Source organism: Dichotomopilus funicola (genome assembly GCF_033296635.1).
Source record: "Dichotomopilus funicola strain CBS 141.50 unplaced genomic scaffold C8A04scaffold_47, whole genome shotgun sequence".
In the NCBI taxonomy this organism is placed as follows: domain Eukaryota; kingdom Fungi; phylum Ascomycota; class Sordariomycetes; order Sordariales; family Chaetomiaceae; genus Dichotomopilus; species Dichotomopilus funicola.
In genome coordinates, this window is record NW_026944068.1 from 129,210 (window position 1) to 146,836 (window position 17,627).

The window sequence follows — 17,627 nt, forward strand, 5'->3', positions numbered from 1 at the left end:
GGAGTCCGGCAGGCATCTCGCTCCATCTTCACTAACGTGAACTGGCAGCCAGCCCCCGCTTTATCGACTTTTCGGTTCGTTGCTGACAACATGCCAAGGCCGGCAGTGTGGGATCTCTCAGGGGGAAAACACCGGAGAAAAAAAAGGGGGGAACCGAATCCGAATCTGGCCAACATGCCCGAAGGAATTCCATTGCTCCCCTGCGTCGGGTCATTTGTTGCCGTCGTCGGGCCCACTGCGGTGCGCGGCGAAGCACCAGAATTGTTTTCTTGCCCGTCCTCCCGTCCTCTCCCGTCTGAGGGAATACCACGGATGAACACAATGTGGGCTGCGGGTGAAAAAACAACGTGGGCTCGGGGGGAACGGGAAAGAAGGAGAGCCACTCGTTCAGGCACACACATCCCGAGGAGCAGGAAGCGAGGAAAGCCTCAGACAGTTTGACTGGTTCCCCCCTACGCCCTCTCAGCCACTTCCGATTCCAAGCTCCCTCAAAGCACCCACAGGATTCTGAAAAACAAAATTGCCGTTCTCCAAAACCACGCTCTCACAGGGGTGCAACGTGGGATAAGACAAGTCTCCCCGCAACCCCCCTAGGCGAGAGGCTATTGATTGGTGGCTCGGTAGCTAGATCCGAGCCGGGCTCCGGAGACGAGAACGAGACCAACGGGTTGTGGGCGGACTTGCAGGGCCAAGGTAGCTTCATCGGCCGTTGAAATATAACTCTCGCGCGGCCGGACGTGAGGAGATGCGCAGCTTCCGTTGTTGACATCTTTCTTTCCCTTTCCTCCTTCTTCATCCATCGAGATCTCTCTCTCGATTGGTTGTGAATTGAACTGGGCCATAATCGACAAGCCCTTCGTTCATCTTGTCGACTTGCCATGGCCGTCCACTCCTTTGCGCGCACCCTGCTGCTTGCAGGCGCCGCGTTTCCTTTCACTCAAGGTCTTGCCCAGACCATTAAGACTTCCGATGGCGAGGTAGTCCCCGCCGACAAGACGACGGTCGCTCCCGCGGCTGATGCCGTAGTGTCGACCAACGACGACACGGCCCCCGCGGTGGTTCTTCAGCTGACGGACGCCGTGATCGCCAACCTCACAGCGCACGAGTTGAGCGATATCGACCTTTTCAAGTTTGACGACACCGATTACGAGGATGGATCGTCCGAGGTCGCTAAGCGTACCACGGCGGCGGTCGGGTCTTGCAAGACGTATCCGGGTGACTGGAACTGGCCGTCCCGTTTGACTTGGGGGTTGTTTGACTTGCTCACGGGCGGGGCTTTGATCGAGACGGTGCCGATTGGCGCGGTCTGCTACCCCGACAACGGCGTGTACGACGCTGCCAAGTGCGCCGACATCATTGCTCACTGGACTGAGTCTGCTACTCAGTAAGTGCTGGTCCCCATCTCCGTAGTCATATCAGGGGCCCAGATGTAGAGACTGACCTTCCACAGCGAGCGTGACCCAACATCGGTCATGTCTCCCCTCTACCAGGGCGAGACCTGCATGCCGCAGAACGGCAACTCGACCAAGTGCACACTCGGTGGCTTCCCCTCGTACGCCGTGAAGATCACCAGCGTCTACCAGGTCCAGCTGGCCATCAACTTTGCGCGCACCACCGGTCTCCGCCTGGTCGTCAAGAACACCGGCCACGATTTCCTCGGCAAGTCGTGCGGGTCCGGCTCGCTTTCCATCTGGACTCACAACCTCAAGTCGATCAAGTTCCGCAAGTCTGTTCGCACTCCGTCGTACTCTGGCCCCGCCTTTGAGATCGGTGCTGGGGTGACCGTCGGTGAACTGTATGAGGCCGCCAACAAGAACAACGTCACGGCCGTCGGTGGCGAGTGCAAGGGTGTCGGTGTTGCTGGTGGGTACGTCGCCGGTGGCGGTCACTCCCCCGTCTCGGGCCTGTACGGTCTCGGGTCGGACCAAGTGCTCAGCTTGGATGTCGTGCTACCCAACGGCCGCTTTGTCACGGCTAGCGAGACCCAGAACACCGAGCTGTTCTGGGCTCTCCGTGGTGGCGGTGGTGCTACGTTCGGCGTTGTCGTGTCCATGACCATCAAGGCGCACCCGCGCAACATCTTTTCGGGCGCCACGTGGACGATCACGTCGGGCAACGGCACCAAGAACTCGGATGAGGTGTTCTGGAAGGCCATGTTCGCGTACTGGGCCAAGTTCGCCGAGTACGCCGAGGACCCGGTGTACGGCTACTCGTCCATCTTCTCGCTTGGCCCTGGTGCCGGCTACATGTGGACCATGAACCCGTGGATGGTGCCCGGTATGTCGCTCGTTGACTTCAAGGCCAAGGTGAAGCCGCTGTTTGACGAGTGGACTGCCCTTGGCTTCGACTTCACCCCGGAGTACTTTGAGCACGACAACTTCTACGACGCCTGGACACACCACTTCCCAACCGAGGCCGTGGCCAACTCGAACCTCCGCACCGCCTCGCGTCTCTTCCCTCGCGCGATCTGGGACGACCCGGCTAAGCGCGACGCGCTGTTCAACGAAGTGCGCGCCGTCGTCAGCGAAGGCTCTGCGCTGATCCAGTACAACATGAACCCGGCGAAGCCCGCGGAGGTGCCGGCGAGCGGAGCCAATTCGCACTGGCGCGACGCCATTTGGTACGGTATCATGGGCGCTGGTTGGGCTCCCGGCCTCGAGGGTGCGGAGCTCGAGGCAGTGCAGCGCAAGATCACGGACAACTGGATGGGCCGGCTGCGGCCCTATGGCCCGGGTGGGTATCTCAACGAAGGCGATGTTATGGAGCCCGACTTTGGCGATGCCTTCTTCGGCACCAACTACGACCGTCTGCTGAGCATCAAGCGCAAGGTTGATCCGCATGACTTGTTCTGGGCCCCTACGGCGGTCGGTTCCGACCGGTGGAAGATCGACGGCCAGCCCGACTGGTTGACGTTGCAGATTGGAAAGCTGTGCAAGGTGTCCAACTAATGTGTAGTTTGAGCACCTTGGGGGGTTTTTCGTTTGAGAAGCGTACCGGACAAACTCGACTTTTGAGTAATCGTACGTGATAATTTGATGTGATGATTATGGGGGTATTATCATAGGCGGGCTCAACTTCAGGTAGCGAATTCATTTGATACGTTATTTTTCAGAATCAGCCCAGAGGCAGCCGACAACCTGGCTTTGAGGCCTTGGGGAGCAGGAATCCAACCACGCTTGTCATACCATGTGTTCCGTTTGCTCCTTCCTGTTTCTCTGTCGTTTGTCTCACAGTTTCTACCTTCTTCGTCTTCGACTCCTATCGGGCATAAACGACCCCCGGCCATCCTTTCCCCGAACTAAGTTTCAGGTTGCGTTCAACTCCGGTCAAAGCCCGGTATTTTCTACTAGCCAACCATCTTCAGACACCTCAATCTTGCACACGCAACCTGGCGTGCTTCGTATAATCAAATCGCGAAACTCGATATGAGCGGCGTTATCATTCCCATCATTCCGTATTCTGGAACTCACAGCGAATCCCGACGATTCCGTGAGGATTTAATAGAACTTATCGAACTACTGCGTCTCGACACATTATTTGTCTTCTACGTTTTCTACGCGAGCGCGTGTTTCCTTTCATCCTGTTCGGAGGTTGCATTTCGAGACCCACAACGCTGCATCAACGATGGGGGGCACAACAGACCAGCTTTGACGAAGTTTGTTGCGTGTTATCCATGGCTAAGGTATTCTGCTTCTTGTAATTATTGGTTTGTGTATCCACCAAATATTTTGTTCTCCATCGCCGTTGGTTTTCCTTTCTCTGCTTCTCTCCTCGGTTCCCGAGTTGCTCCCGGTTGCCGGTTCTGACAAGGCGAAACCCTAACCCTTAGCAGATCGGGATCGCCGTCGAATCAGTTGGATTGAGCTCCCTAATCGCACTTTTGAAGCCGACCTAACATCATCCGCTGTGACGCCTAGTCCGTAGCAGCTAACGATCCCAAGAGGGGGCCCATAGGGCCTCAGGGACGTTGAAACCCGATTTTTTCTTCCGAGTTTGCCTCGACACGGTCTTCATCCCGGAGCTTCTAGGAGCATTCGACCAACGCCGAGGGCCGAGTCGGAAGCCCCGACTCCTGCGGCCGGCATTCGGATCCGCTCGCACTCGTCGAACTCCACCCTCGCCTCGCAGCCGTAGTTGAGCGATCGTGGGGATTCGCCACTAGATCACCGCGCTTAAACAATTTGTCGCCTGGTAACGACTTGTCCTTGTTAATACCGGCGTTCAACGACGGTGGGCGACGAGATGGCTAGACCTCCGTCGACAGTACGCGGCTATTTTTCATCGGCATGGCGGGTCGACCCGACGGAGCGCAAGTTGGTGCGCAAAATTGATTTTTTCATTCTCACATTTTGCTGTTTGAGTTACTTTTTGAATTACGTACGTTTGAACGATAGCCAACCCCTGGAGGATTAATGACCGAGACTCAATGATGTTAACATCTTTACCGCAGTTAGACCGTATGAACCTTGCAAATGCTTATGTGTCTGGCATGAAGGAAGACCTGGGGTTCGAAGGTGACCAGCTCAATCAAATCAACACATGCTTCACCGTCGGGTACGTCGAGCCTCGCAATGAACCCGTGTGAAACTGCGCTCACGCTAAAATAGATATGTGATCGGCCAAATCCCCTCGAACCTCAGCCTCCACTACATCAAACCACGTTACTTCTTCCCCGCTATGATGCTAGTATGGGCGGCCCTCACTATGATCACAGCATCCAGCCATTCGCCCCAGGCCATCATGGCCATCCGCTTTTTCCAAGGGATCGCCGAGGCGTCTACCTTTGTCGGGACGCATTACATCCTCGGGTCCTGGTACACCGAGCGTGAACTCGGCAAACGCAGCGGTATCTTCACCGCGTCTGGTCTAGCGGGCACTATGATTGGCGGCTTCATCCAGAGTGGCATATACTCTAGCCTGGAGAATAAACACGGCCTGCCCGGCTGGCGCTGGCTTTTCATCATCGACGGTATCATCACCTTACCTGTTGCCCTTTACGGTTGGTTCCTATTCCCCGACACCCCCGCTACCACGACTGCACGGTACTTGACCCAAGACCAGCGCGACTTGGCTGTGTCTCGCCTCAAGAACCAGAACCACCGCCTCCTCGAACCCGATCCAGACGGTGGAGATCGTGAAAACAACCACCGCAACGACCACCATGATACCACAACCCACCAACCCCCGGCCACTGATACCAGTCCTGCTATCACCCACCAACCCCCGGCCACTGATACCAGTCCTGCTATCACCCACCAAACCACCAACACCACCTCCCCCCTATCATGGACCTTCGCCAAACAAGTCCTAACCTCGTACGAGTGGTGGGGCTTTGTGATCCTCTGGATGATCGCCGGCGAGACGGAATCATTCTCCTCCAACTCGCTCCTTTCGCTCTACATGAAAAGCTCCCCCTCCACTACCTACACCGTCGCCCAGCTCAACGACTACCCGACCGGCGTCCCAGCCGTGGGCATAGTATCGACCCTCTTCTGGGCCGCTCTGACGGACTTCCTCGGCGGAAAACGCTATCTGGTCGGGTACTTCATTGGGATCACCGGGGTCGCGACCAGCGCGATGATTCTGGCCGCTAAGGCCGGTATGATGGGTCCGATAGAAGCGGGCGGGAGGCCAGTGGCGGTGGTGTTTGCGGCGTATTACTGGGCCGGCGCGGTGTATGCGTGCCAGGCGACGTTTTTCGCGTGGGCCAACGACGCAACGAGGCACCGGGAACCTGTGTTTCGGTCGGTGGTGCTGGCGGGGATGAATGTGGGGAATAACGCGGTGAATGCGTGGTGGAGTATTGTGTTTTATGGTGCGAGCATGGCGCCGTGGTTCGAGGTGAGTATATGGTCTTCTTCTTTTCGGCTCTACCATGAGATAGTTTGGTGACTGACGGGAAAGCAGAGAGGGATGTACGCCATGATTGCAACGTCGGTGGCACTGGCGATCTGGACCGCCGGCCTATCGTACATGACTGCCCGGGCTCAAAAGCGCAGGGAGCTCGAGTCTGCTGGAGGATCCGAGGAGGCTGCTACTGCTGGAGAGCAGGAGAAGACTTGATAACTTGATGACTAACTGGGCTTTTCGCAGCGAACTGAGCGAGAATCAATTGAATGTTATTTTCTTGGATATCACATGTACCCTGCCCTTCCCTGATTCCGGGCTCCTTGGCTCAACCGTTGGCTCGATCCTTGGATGTTCCGACTTGGGAGAAATATTTTTGCCGAGCACCGTTGCATTCCATCGGCCCTGCGGCCCCGTTTTGGCCGGCCCGATGCATATCCAGGGCATGACGTGTGATGCATGGGGGTTTCTTCAAAACGGTTTCACTCCCGAGTAGGCGAACGGTCCTCGCTACCGAGGAGAGGAACGGCCCTCGCTACCGATTTTACTTTTTCGGATTCAACGGTCGTGTGGTAGGAGATCTGTAGTGTGGTTCCCCGTGTTTGACCCGCAAGAGCTGGTTAAATCCAGTTTGGGGTGCATTCTAGTGTACAAAGATGTTGGGCCACTGAACTCTTCACCGCCCCTTGTAAGCCGCGCCTTTCATAAGACCGTGTTGGCTGCGAGGCTACTTGCCCTACTGCGACATTGAAACGTCTAACAATGAGTGGGGGGACGTTGTAAAAGGCCAGGATTGGCGATTGACACTCCGGAGGAACCACAAACCCCGGAAGTTCCTCCCAATTCCTTGCCTAGAAATGCTAAAATATACCAGGGGTTGTCGCCACCGTACATACAACGCCGTGCATCGGCGAACCGGGACGGGCGGATTGTTGAGGTCTGCATCCCGCCCCCAACCCGCAGCGGGAAGCGGCCAAGAAAAGCGTAACATCAACAAGGGTAGTGAGTGGGCATGCCGGCTGGATTCGAAGTTGGGGGGGTCAGGCGACCTTGTTCTGGAACTGAACTGCAAACGGGTTCGCATCGGCTTGTAGCTTGCATCCCCGTTGCGGAAACTCCCTTGGCCACCCTCCTGACTCCTGCGTACCGAATGGCGAATGGTAATGGGTCGTGTGGGCTGGGTTGTACACAATACTAATACTTTGTGTGTTGTGTTGCGTGGGTGGTTCGTTCCTGTTGTCCCACCTCCGATGTCCGATCGGGCCCGTCATCCGGTTGGCCTTGTGGTTTGATTGTAGTCTGCGGGCTGCAGGCTGCATCGGGGTTTTACTCGGGTTGCTTCCGAGGTGGTTTTATTTAATAACGAATTCCCCGGACGGGACGGGCCGGGGATGTTTGCCCTTTTTTAATAACGGTTTTTGTTTCTGTGTTTCGCCGCACACACATTGGTGAATCAGGGTTATAGCACGATCCATCAATGGGATTGGATTCATTCTGTGTCAAGATTCTGGTCTCGACAACCCGAGTTGTTAAGATGGCTACTTCTCCAGCACCGACAGCAGACCCAGTGGCCACGCCCTTGCCGCAGCAGCATGGCGACGAACTGGCGAGTTCACCCGCTACACTATTCTGTGTCTGGAGGAGAGTCCTCTGTGAGGCGAATACCTACTAACTTTTGTGTAGGAAGCTGATGATCGTCACGATGTGGACTCAGCCTTCTCGATGGTAAGTGTGTGTAGCGGGGCCGAGGGTGTTGGTTGATGAGACGCTGACTGACAGGATGGGTTTACCCTAGCCATTGACTAGCAGCTTAACATCACTCCGATCGAGTATACTGGCCTACGAACAAGAAAATGGGCGAACCTATCACGCTATGAGTGCCGGGAGTACGTCTTATTCTTGTTCATAAAGTTATTAGTTTCCCGCGGTGTCAACTAACGCAAGGATAGAATACCTGTTTCCCAATGACGACGTACGTACAGCCTGAACCCGATAACATTACGATGGACGGATGTTGATTGGTGACAGGCCGAAATTGAACGATTAGGTTTGGTGAATCATTATGTCCCTTAGGCTGGCAGAATGCTGACCGGCATGCTCAGACCTCCAGCACCACATCTTCAAGCTAATGCTAGATGGCAGGCTGTGTGCCTGTCCCAAGAATGAAGGCGCTAAAAGGGTGTTGGACTTGGGAGCGGGGACGGGTATTTGGTGCATTGACTATGGTAGGTTTTGTTGAGGTTCGCGAGTAAAGATTGAGACTAATGGTATTCTAGCGGATGAGCATCCCGAGGCCGAGGTATGGATAGCTAACCCACAATGCGCTATCTTGATAATTAACGTTGGATAGGTCATTGGTGTGGACCTCAGTCCTATTCAGCCTGGCTTGTTTGTTCACCCGTCCCTCCGCTACTGACAGCGCTAATTAAGACAGGGTGCCACCAAACTGCTCGTTCGAGGTAGTCACTCCTCACTTACAAGAGTAACACGACAAAGGTTGACTAACACCACCGCCAGATGGACGATCTCGAAAAGGAATGGACATGGTCCAAAGACTTTGACTTCATGATCTCGCGCATCCCAAACGGGTGTTTCAGTGATCCTCCCGGTCTGGTCGAGAAGGCGTTCAAGTATGTCCACTCTTGACGATCACCCATTGACAGTATGCCTCCACAAGTATACCTGTTTACAATTACAACGTGCACAGCCAACTAGAACCCGGCGGCTACCTCGAAATTCAAGACATGGCCTGCCCCATCGGCTGCGACGACGGCACCCTCCACCCGGACTCCCCGCTCTGGATCTGGGTAACAACCCTAATGCAAGCAATGGAAGCCGCCGGCCGCCCCCCGACAGTAGCCCAGCAGTGGAAGACCATACTCGAAGAAGCCGGGTTTGTCGACGTCGTTGAGACGGTGCACAAGTGGCCGATCAACCCGTGGCCGCGCGATCCCAAGTACAAGACACTGGGGCGGTGGTCGTTGTTGAATACGGACCAGCTGCTGGAACCGGCGATTTTGGCGCCGGTGACGCGGTTTTTGGGGTGGAAGCCTGAAGAGGCGAAGGTGTTGGCGGCTAAGGCACGGGCGGTGTTGAAGGATGTGAGGGTGCATGCGTATTGGCCGATGTAAGTGGTTTGAAGTCAGGAGTATATCCGTGTAGGCTTAGCTAACTGTTGTAGACATGTTGTTCACGGGCGGAAGCCGGGGTCAACAGCTTCTGGGGGTGCTCCAGGAGGGACTTAGTTTGAATTTGGACTGGAATTCAGGGGGAGGGGGGGTGAACAGCGTTGATTTAATTAATTATCCATCCTTGAACTGGCAATTTGACTTGTTCGTACCCGGATATCTCGAGGCCATCTTGAACACACTTTTGAACAACACTTCCCTCAACCCAAAAGACCGTCCTACACGCTCTCTTTCCCATAACTCCGCACACTCCCCGTCCCAGTCGACCCCGCTGTCTTCACCACAGCCGCAGCCGGAACCCTGCTCTCCTTTCGCCCCCTAAACAACCACATAGCCGCCCAGATCAAGTTTCCAAGAATCGCCACAGCCATAACAACCAACACGGCAATCCACGCGCCCCTAGCCACAGCCACCTCCCCATTGCCCGCCTGGACACTCACACTATTGTTATTTCCATCCCGGAACGCAGCACAGAAATCTGACGGGCTATCACACGAACTGCACCACTCCGCCGTAGTGCTAATCCCAATCTTCTGCATCTCGTCACGGAACTGCGTCCACGGCAGATCAGCCTGCTTGCTGCCAAACAGCGGGAACTGCCGCAGCGGGTTGGTCGTGCCGTTGCGCAGCATGTAACGAACACGCAGGGTGGATTCATCGAGATTATCATCGTTGTTGCCTCCCGGAGTAAAAAGCTCAAACATCATGGTGCTCGCGTAGTCGGGCAGACCATAAAAGTCCGGGCTAGCCTCGGTCAGGCGGGTAAGGCCGAAGAAGGCGAGGAAGGTGTCATATGACCCGGCTAGGACAGTGAGTTTGGGTGCGGCCTTGGTGTTAGTGCTACTCGCGCTCGAGGAGGAAGTAGAAACGGTCTGGTTGAGGTGGTCTAGGACGGCTGCGGCAAAGGTGCGTGCGTGCAAGGCACGGTCGGGCTGGGAGGCATTCCAGTTGGCGCCGAACTCGGCGCTGTCTGCGAGGGTGCGCAGCTGGAACAGCTGGTCGTCTGAGACCTTTTGGATGGGGGAGGAGGAGTTGTGGATCTTTTGCACGTTGAATAGGTCGAAGATGTCGAAGGCTTTGGTGTAGTCGAGGTCGGTGGCCGCGTCGTAGAGCTCAGACACCATCGGGTACAGCGACTGGTAGAAGGCGCGAGTGTCTTCCAGGCGGGTTTGGAAAACGGCGCTGTTGTTGAAGTCCTGCTGGGCGGTGGTCATGGTCGGGCACCCGACATCACCCTTGATCCAGACCGTCTCGGGTGAGTCGGCGTTGATACCGTGCAGCATGACATACTGGTAGCCGTTGAGGGGGCTGGGTACGGAGGAGCCGTTGGCGAGCTTGTCGGCCTGGGTAGCGGCGAAAGATTGGCCAAGGGGCGGGTAGAGGGCCTGCAAGAAGGAGGTGGCCGTCTGGAAGAGCACCGGCTCATCGGGGGCGCTGGCGTAGACTTGGGATGATACGTACTGCGCCTCGGACATGCCGCGGATGTGGTGCGGTGAGGAGGACGAGAGGTATCGCGCGCGGGTGAACGTGCCGGCCTCGAACACCTCGGACGCGCCCACGGGGGTGAGAGAAGTTGGGCCCAGGTGCTTAGCCGTGCCTGGGATGATAGGTTAGTCTCAGTGTCTCACCAGAGATAAATGTCACGTCGAAGGATCCATGGAGGCTTACGGTCACCATGGCGGACAAAGACGAGGGCGCCGTGGACTGTCTCGGCAGCGGCCGTAGTTGCCAGTCCGGCAATAGCGAGGGCTGTATGCATGATAGTCATCGTCATGGGTTGTCTCAACAGACTCAGCTGGCTACCTGGGGAGGAACGTCGGGAGAGTCTAGAGATGCCAAGGATAATGCTGAGTGTTGTAATTAAATAAAAGCAAGGAGCTAGGAAGAACGAGTCAACAAGCCAGAGACAGAAGGGATGGAGAAACGGATTCAGAACTCCACTTGCCATGCAGCTTCTCCCCCGCAACTATGCCGTATAACCATTTCTTATCTGCTAAGAGCCGGCTTTGGCCTGCGGAACCCGGCGGGGGATTTCCTCGGAAATGCGTCGGCCTTCTCGCTCTTTTCGCTCTTTCAGTTCTCACTCAGCACCACTGTCTCGTTTTCCCAGAGGAGGAGTTCGATACACATCAAACGAGCGTGAGGTAAAAGTACCACCCTTGCGTAGCGTCAATAAGGGTTCTCTAAGTCATCAGTCTTATGTTGATATTACCACCATCTAGACCCGCCCACGCCTAGCTACGACTACGGGACCAAAAGGTCTCAACTAATTGAGAACTTTTCGATTCATTTCTTTCGCGACTCCAAGAGTACCGATTGCCCGACCGTTACCATGACTCCAACGTCGTTGCGTCGACTCTTCTACGAACTGTGGAGTGACTCCTTGAGAAAAGTCCAGAACCCCTCACCGAAACCCCCGCTCCACGAACGCCTTTCTCGATACAAGGGCGGAAAAGATAATCTTATCAATTTTTACCTCTTTCCACTCCCCGCTCGTGTGGTGCGCCGGGGGTCTCCGCGGGCCGGGGATTTTCGCGGATCCGGTGTACTCCGGCCGGGTCTCGGCCGGGTCTCGGGGCTTGGGGTCCGAGAACCGACGCGGAGTTTATTGGGTGAGGAAGCAACCTTGATGGAAAAGGCCGGTGATAAACCTTATCAATTGTCTATAAGTATAGATATTTCCATGCAACCCCGTCCCGGCCCGGACCGCAGTTCCAAATAAGCTCCCTTGGAAGTCCGAACTCACTGCGAGTCAGGTCGCTGAACCTGGAGCTCCTGTGGGGCCCGGTCCAGCCCGGGCTTCTTAGCTTCTGGAAGCATTCCCATCGCGTGACTTCACGTCTGGTCGAACCACTTCAAGCTTGGCTGCAGAGCCAAGAAGGAAACGAATCGATAATCATGTTCTCGTGACGGCACTTTTAGGAAGCTGGAGGATTGGGCACTGTCGCGTTTGCACCTCCGCGGACAGCTCTGGGCCTCTGAGGTGTCGAATTGGTTCGGTTGATCGATCACCGCGGGGCTTGGGGCTGTGTTATACGCACTTGCTGCTGGTCACCAGCCGCCTTCGCCTTGGATCCTTCAGACGAGCGAATCCTGTGGCCTCCTCTGACATCATATTATCCATCGGGCTCACAAGGAATCTGCCTCACAAACAATTCCCTCGCAGTCCGCGGAATACATTTATTTTCAATTTCTACCTAGCTTTCTCAGTCATCACGTTCAATACACTACGTTTAATCAGCATCTCGCGTTTAACATTCCACAGTTCATACATCACAGCTGCCTAATTGTCCACGATACACAACAAATCAACAGACACAATGGGCGCACCAAAGAACGACCAACCCCCTGCCTTCCCCCCAGACCAGCCATCCACAAGCACAACCACCACAACATCAACACCACAACCATCAACATCCACATCCACAAACCCAGCAAACCCAACAAACCCCCCACCACCCTACGACCCCCCAGCCTACGAACTCCGCTCCGAAACCGCCGCTCCCGACCCCGACACCCTCCTCGACCCCTGCACCTTTGTCATCCACGGCCGCTTCATCTACCCCATGCTACAAACCGACACCGCCAGCGAAGAACCCGATTCCCAACCGGTCTACCAACTCTCCCGCGCCATCCACGAACAAGGCGCCGCAACAGAACACATCTCTTTCCAACGCATCGACCCACGTATTCGCATGACCACCACCACCACCACCGACGACGACCCAGAAGATGACACCATCGGCGAGACCATCCCGCGCCTGACCCACCGCCCCAAAGACCTGTACAACCTCGAGCACAGAAAGGAAATGGCATACTTGGGGATTCCCTTCCAAGCCTGGCTGGAGCCGCAGACCCGTCGGGGGATGGGGAAAGTGCAGATTGAGAAGGCGCCGATGTTTCATAGTGGGTATCGTGTTGCGAAGATGTGGGGGGAAGGAGAGGTGAGGAGGTTGGAGAGGGAGGGAAAGGGGAAGGTTGTGAAGAAGGGGGAGGTGTATTTTACGATGAAGGAGGCGGGGGGGAAGAGTATCAGTGAAAGCGGGAGTGGGAGTGGGAGTAATGGGAGTAAGAGTGGTGTGTGGTGGGAGTGGAGTGATCAGGATGGGAAAGTGGTTGCGGTGCAGGTAAGGGAGTGGGATGCGAGGGGGGAAGAGACGTTCAAGTTGCGGGTGACAGCCCCGTTGGCGAGGCGGTGGCGGGATGGGTTGGTTGGGTTGTGGTGTTTGTGGATGTGGCATGTGCGGATGTTGGAGGTGGTTCCGAAGAAAACGTGGGAGGATCGTGAGTATTTATCCCGAACTAATTTCCCATTCTTCACCCCACGGCTGTGACTAACATGCACAGGTAAACGCATTATGAAAATGCCCAGGTTGTACTTGAGCCCAACGATGCTGGGAAAGTAAGGAGATAGCTTGTTGTGTCATCCGAGCAATCAAGTTATGAATCTTCAAGACACGAAAGTACGCACACGGTCTAGAACAGCTGCAAATCCTTGATTAGAATGTTTTGCTTTATGATTCTGAGATGCTCCTAATGAGCTCTCAACCGAATGAATGCAGGTAAGTTACCAACGGCCTTTGACGTGGACACACAGGGCTTTCAGAGCCTCATCTTCTCACCCTCGTCCAGCTTCGCCAATGCCCCCTCTACCATCCCCTCCAGGTCATAGTTCCACACCTTATCAAACCGCGCTGTGATGTCCTTCCCAAACTTCTCCGGACTTCTCCTAACCTCCGGATCCTTCCAGTGAAATAAATCACACGCCTTCCGTGTCGACTGCACAACATCCTGCGTCCGCTCATACCTAACCTCATTGTACACTTCCAGCGCCCTTTCCACCAAGGCCGCTTTTCTACCACCACCACCATTTTGCCCAACTCTCTTATGGACCCCTTCCAACAACGCTGCCAACACCAACGCATCCTCAATCCCCATACCACCACCCGCTCCTAGATGCGGTCCCGTTGCATGTGCAGCATCTCCAGCTACACATACGCCTCCACGATGGTACTGCGGCGCCGGGTGCTCGGCCATGTCGAAAATCCCCCACTTGTCCATTCTCTCCTCCGGAAACAAGCTAACGATGCCCCTGGCCGTGTCAGACCACTTGGCGAACGCATCGACAGCCTCCTCTTTCCTTCCAGGCGCTGTATGTCTACCTTGTGAATGTTGATACGGCCAGACCGGGTTCGCGTCCTCAATAACGGCGAGGATGTTCAAGAGTGTGTTGTTAGCGACCGGGTAGGTGATCAGATGAGCATCGTGGCCGTTGTACATGAAACGGGTCAACGCCTTGGTTGCGCCGATGGTGGCAATGGCGCGCTCCATAGGAGCTAACGTGCGGAAACAGAACCCACGGGTGTACGAGGGGTGTGCAGCTGCGGGAAGTTGAAAGTGGTCAGCGGATGACGAAACGTCCGCGAGTAGCAGCTGGCGGACGCGTGAGCGTATCCCGTCACACCCAATGACCGCGTCGGCGGTGGCGGTTGTGCCGTCTTTGAAATGCAACCGGAACCTATGAGGGCTGCCATCCTCCTCAGTGATGGCATCGAGGTGTTTGCTGAACTGACATGCAGCCGCTGGAATCAACTTGGCCCATTCCTCCAGAAACGTGCTACGCAGGCCGCCCTGAAACCCATTCCTGCCGACATACAACTTGAAGATGAGCTCGTTAGTTTCATAACCGTCTACCCACTGGAAGAAATCTTCGCCATTGGGGTTGGCCACGCGGCGGAAGGCGGTAAGGACCTCTGGGTTGACCAGGCCCATGGCCCGCTCGGCGTTGGGACTAAATCCAATTCCGGCGCCGATCTCGCGTATCGCTGGTGAACGCTCGTAGATGGTGAATGAGACATTTCGCGCCTGGAGCCCTAAGGCGAGGTTGATACCGGTGATGCCTGCGCCAACGATGGCGATGTGAAGTTGTGCACGGGCATCCGTTTCTTGAGACGACATCACGTCATGGAATCAGTGTTGATATACTGAATCGGGAACACTCGGAGAGATGTCCTCACACTGCGTGTTAACATCACTGGGAGGCAAGCATAAATCCTAAGCGTAAGGGTTTGAAAACTGGTGGGCTTACGAGTGCGATTTGTGTGATGTATTAATTATTCGTTTTTCCAAGGACAGACTCAACACTTCAAAAGCACAACCAGTGGAACGAACGACTCGCGGGTTTGCAAGAGTTTCAGCGACGGAATGAAAGTGCCCGATTGGCTCACTGTTTGTGGTGTTTCCCGTTGATGCAATTGCATAACAGGTTATAAAAGTGTTGAATCAAGGCAAGCACATTTCGCTCAACTTTTGCAGCGACGCTTCCCCTCAACCGGTGCTTGTTGGTTCGCTGAAATACGCCCATGCTCCAGCACGCACGTACGGTCTCAGTTTGTTTGCCCCCCACCCGGGGTTATCGTGGGGATTACCGGACATACCTGTGCAACTCCGGATCTTGCAGATCACGGGATATCACGGGTTGGGCCGGTTGTCTCCTGCCCTTTCAGTACTTATTCCAGAGCCTGCTGCCCATCATGGCAAGAGCGCTCTTGACAGCTATACAGTACGTACCAAGCCACATCCCGCGCCGACCGCCTCTTGTCTCAGTTTCGCAGCTTTGGCACCCACCTTCACGTTTGCACCGCCCTTCCTTCTTTTTGCACGTTACACAACACTATCGGCGCCACATCGGAACCGATCGCGGAATCATGGCTTCTTCTGCTGAAAGCAACAAGGGCAAGGTGTTGCTCACCGGTGAGGAGACTCTCGGCTACCGCAGGAAATACCCGAAAGCGTGTTATGTGCTAACGTTATCTTTTCAGGCGGAACTGGCTTCATCGCTTCTCATGTGCTCGACATTTTGCTCGAGGAGGGGTAAGTTCATCGCGGGGATAGCGGGGCGGAGTCGTCGTATCTGGCATCGACAAGCAAACTAACAAACTGCTAGATTTGACGTCGTTGTGACCGTGAGATCCCAAGAAAAGGGCCAGCGGGTCGTTAAATCGGTGGATGAGACTGTGGGAAAGAAAGTGTCGTTCGTTGTGGTAGAAGACATTGCCCAGGATGGGGCATTTGACGAGGTGAGAGAAATCCAACTTGTGCTGTACGAATGGTCAGAAAGCTTCCGTCTAACAAACACCAGGCTGTTAAATCAGACCCACCGTTCGAATATGTCATTCACACAGCCTCCCCGTACCAAACCAAATGGGAGGACCCGGTCAAGGACTGCTTGGATCCAGCCATCAAAGGGACCACGGGCATCCTAAAATCGATCCATGCGTACGCTCCCACGGTCAAGCGTGTCGTAATCACTTCCTCGTCGGCAGCAATCCTCAAAAGGGAGAACCACCCCAAGAGTTACAATGAGTCGAGTTGGTCCGAGGTGACGGAGGAGCAAGCACTCGATGGGAGAAACACTTACCGGGCGAGCAAGGTTAGCCTGGCCTTCATCTTCCTGACGTGGAATATGGGATATAAAGCTGACTCTCCCAACTTTAGAAATTTGCAGAACTCGCCGCTTGGGATTTCAAGGCCAAGGAGTCGCCGTTGTTCGATCTGGCCACGATTAACAACACCTATACCTTCGGGCCCATCCCGCGCAGTCTCGCGAGCTTGAACACTCTTAATACCTCCAACCACCGCATCCGAGACCTCGTCCAGGGTGGCATGCGCGAGGCTGTCCCCGCGACTTCGCCCCTTTTCACTTTTGTTGACGTCCGCGACGTGGCGCTGGCCCACGTCCGGGCCATGGCGGTCCCCGAAGCGACCGGCAAGCGGTTCTACATTGTCGGTGGCTTCTTTTCCAACGCCCGTATCGCTGAGATTGTACGCAGCAATTTCCCCGACCTGGCTGCGAAGGTGCTGCCGCCGAAAGAACAAGTCAAGGACGATTTCCCAGAGGACCACTGGACCCCGGATACGACGCGGTCCAAGACCGTGTTGGGGCTCAAGTACACCAGCTTGGAGAAAACCGTCGTTGATACTGTGGCGTCAATCATCAAGTTTGAGGGTGTTAGTGCGTAACGAGCGAAAAGGGGTCTTGTCCCTGGAAAAGGAGGTCTCGTGAGGTTCAAAGCGCAGGGGCATGGAAGGGGTCCAGGGACCTGCGGATGCGATGGTGACAACCCGAGGTCTGAGCCACTGGCCAGGCCCATGCTGTCCTTGTTGGGGACCCCTGTTTTGAGGTTGACGACTTGATTTTTGGTCGCTAAAACGGGAATCCCGACGATTTTATTACATAGTTACTACTCCGTAACATGTTTCGTTTTCCCGGTCCTATGATCAGCCAGCAGTGCACAAAAGAGATGGTTGCCCCCCACAGTCCATGCCAAATGCACGGGGATCAATGCTCATCAATTCGAGGTGTCGAGGTTTCTGTTCCTTGGCCATCTGTCGTGCCCCCCTTGGAGTTATAAGCGACCTCCACCCATGCGAGGCACAGGAACGCAAACGAGATGAGAACCTTATTCGATGTTGCGTTGTGCCCCCGGCTTCACCGAAGGGATTGGGATTGGACCATGTCACGATCGGACCGTCCGTTGCAAAAACAGAAACACACCGACTGACGAACGGTTTGGGCGTGTGTAACGGTTC

The 17,627-nt window shown here is 55.3% G+C and overlaps 7 protein-coding genes across 7 annotated transcripts; 5 read left to right on the forward strand and 2 right to left on the reverse strand.

Annotated features, from left to right (window-relative positions):
* Nucleotides 1-878: 878 nt before the first annotated feature.
* Nucleotides 879-2,948, forward strand: C8A04DRAFT_13385 (uncharacterized protein; the record flags this gene model as incomplete). Its single annotated transcript, XM_062777689.1, has 2 exons — nucleotides 879-1,384; nucleotides 1,451-2,948. The coding sequence occupies 2 exons, from the start codon at nucleotides 879-881 to the stop codon at nucleotides 2,946-2,948; spliced, it is 2,004 nt and encodes a 667-aa protein (XP_062635589.1).
* Nucleotides 2,949-4,242: 1,294 nt separating this feature from the next.
* On the forward strand, nucleotides 4,243-6,063 carry C8A04DRAFT_13442 (major facilitator superfamily domain-containing protein; the record flags this gene model as incomplete). Its single annotated transcript, XM_062777714.1, has 4 exons — nucleotides 4,243-4,377; nucleotides 4,451-4,581; nucleotides 4,608-5,841; nucleotides 5,908-6,063. The coding sequence occupies 4 exons, from the start codon at nucleotides 4,243-4,245 to the stop codon at nucleotides 6,061-6,063; spliced, it is 1,656 nt and encodes a 551-aa protein (XP_062635590.1).
* A 1,486-nt stretch (nucleotides 6,064-7,549) lies between these two features.
* Nucleotides 7,550-8,978, forward strand: C8A04DRAFT_38469 (S-adenosyl-L-methionine-dependent methyltransferase; the record flags this gene model as incomplete). The annotated part of the gene is made up of 10 exons (XM_062784250.1): nucleotides 7,550-7,572; nucleotides 7,654-7,733; nucleotides 7,797-7,819; nucleotides 7,876-7,894; nucleotides 7,950-8,072; nucleotides 8,124-8,146; nucleotides 8,198-8,235; nucleotides 8,282-8,306; nucleotides 8,365-8,477; nucleotides 8,555-8,978. The coding sequence occupies 10 exons, from the start codon at nucleotides 7,550-7,552 to the stop codon at nucleotides 8,976-8,978; spliced, it is 891 nt and encodes a 296-aa protein (XP_062635591.1).
* Nucleotides 8,979-9,253: 275 nt separating this feature from the next.
* C8A04DRAFT_38470 (histidine phosphatase superfamily) lies at nucleotides 9,254-10,794 on the reverse strand (the record flags this gene model as incomplete). Its single annotated transcript, XM_062784251.1, has 2 exons — nucleotides 9,254-10,632; nucleotides 10,704-10,794. 2 exons carry the CDS (start codon nucleotides 10,792-10,794, stop codon nucleotides 9,254-9,256), a joined length of 1,470 nt encoding a protein of 489 aa, XP_062635592.1.
* Nucleotides 10,795-12,355: 1,561 nt separating this feature from the next.
* On the forward strand, nucleotides 12,356-13,441 carry C8A04DRAFT_13437 (uncharacterized protein; the record flags this gene model as incomplete). The annotated part of the gene is made up of 2 exons (XM_062777712.1): nucleotides 12,356-13,319; nucleotides 13,383-13,441. 2 exons carry the CDS (start codon nucleotides 12,356-12,358, stop codon nucleotides 13,439-13,441), a joined length of 1,023 nt encoding a protein of 340 aa, XP_062635593.1.
* A 196-nt stretch (nucleotides 13,442-13,637) lies between these two features.
* On the reverse strand, nucleotides 13,638-14,993 carry C8A04DRAFT_30182 (salicylate hydroxylase; the record flags this gene model as incomplete). The annotated part of the gene is made up of 1 exon (XM_062781276.1): nucleotides 13,638-14,993. One exon carries the CDS (start codon nucleotides 14,991-14,993, stop codon nucleotides 13,638-13,640), a length of 1,356 nt encoding a protein of 451 aa, XP_062635594.1.
* A 749-nt stretch (nucleotides 14,994-15,742) lies between these two features.
* C8A04DRAFT_30183 (putative NADPH-dependent methylglyoxal reductase) lies at nucleotides 15,743-17,057 on the forward strand (the record flags this gene model as incomplete). Its single annotated transcript, XM_062781277.1, has 5 exons — nucleotides 15,743-15,788; nucleotides 15,857-15,908; nucleotides 15,982-16,114; nucleotides 16,177-16,467; nucleotides 16,533-17,057. The coding sequence occupies 5 exons, from the start codon at nucleotides 15,743-15,745 to the stop codon at nucleotides 17,055-17,057; spliced, it is 1,047 nt and encodes a 348-aa protein (XP_062635595.1).
* Between the last annotated feature and the right edge of the window lie 570 nt (nucleotides 17,058-17,627).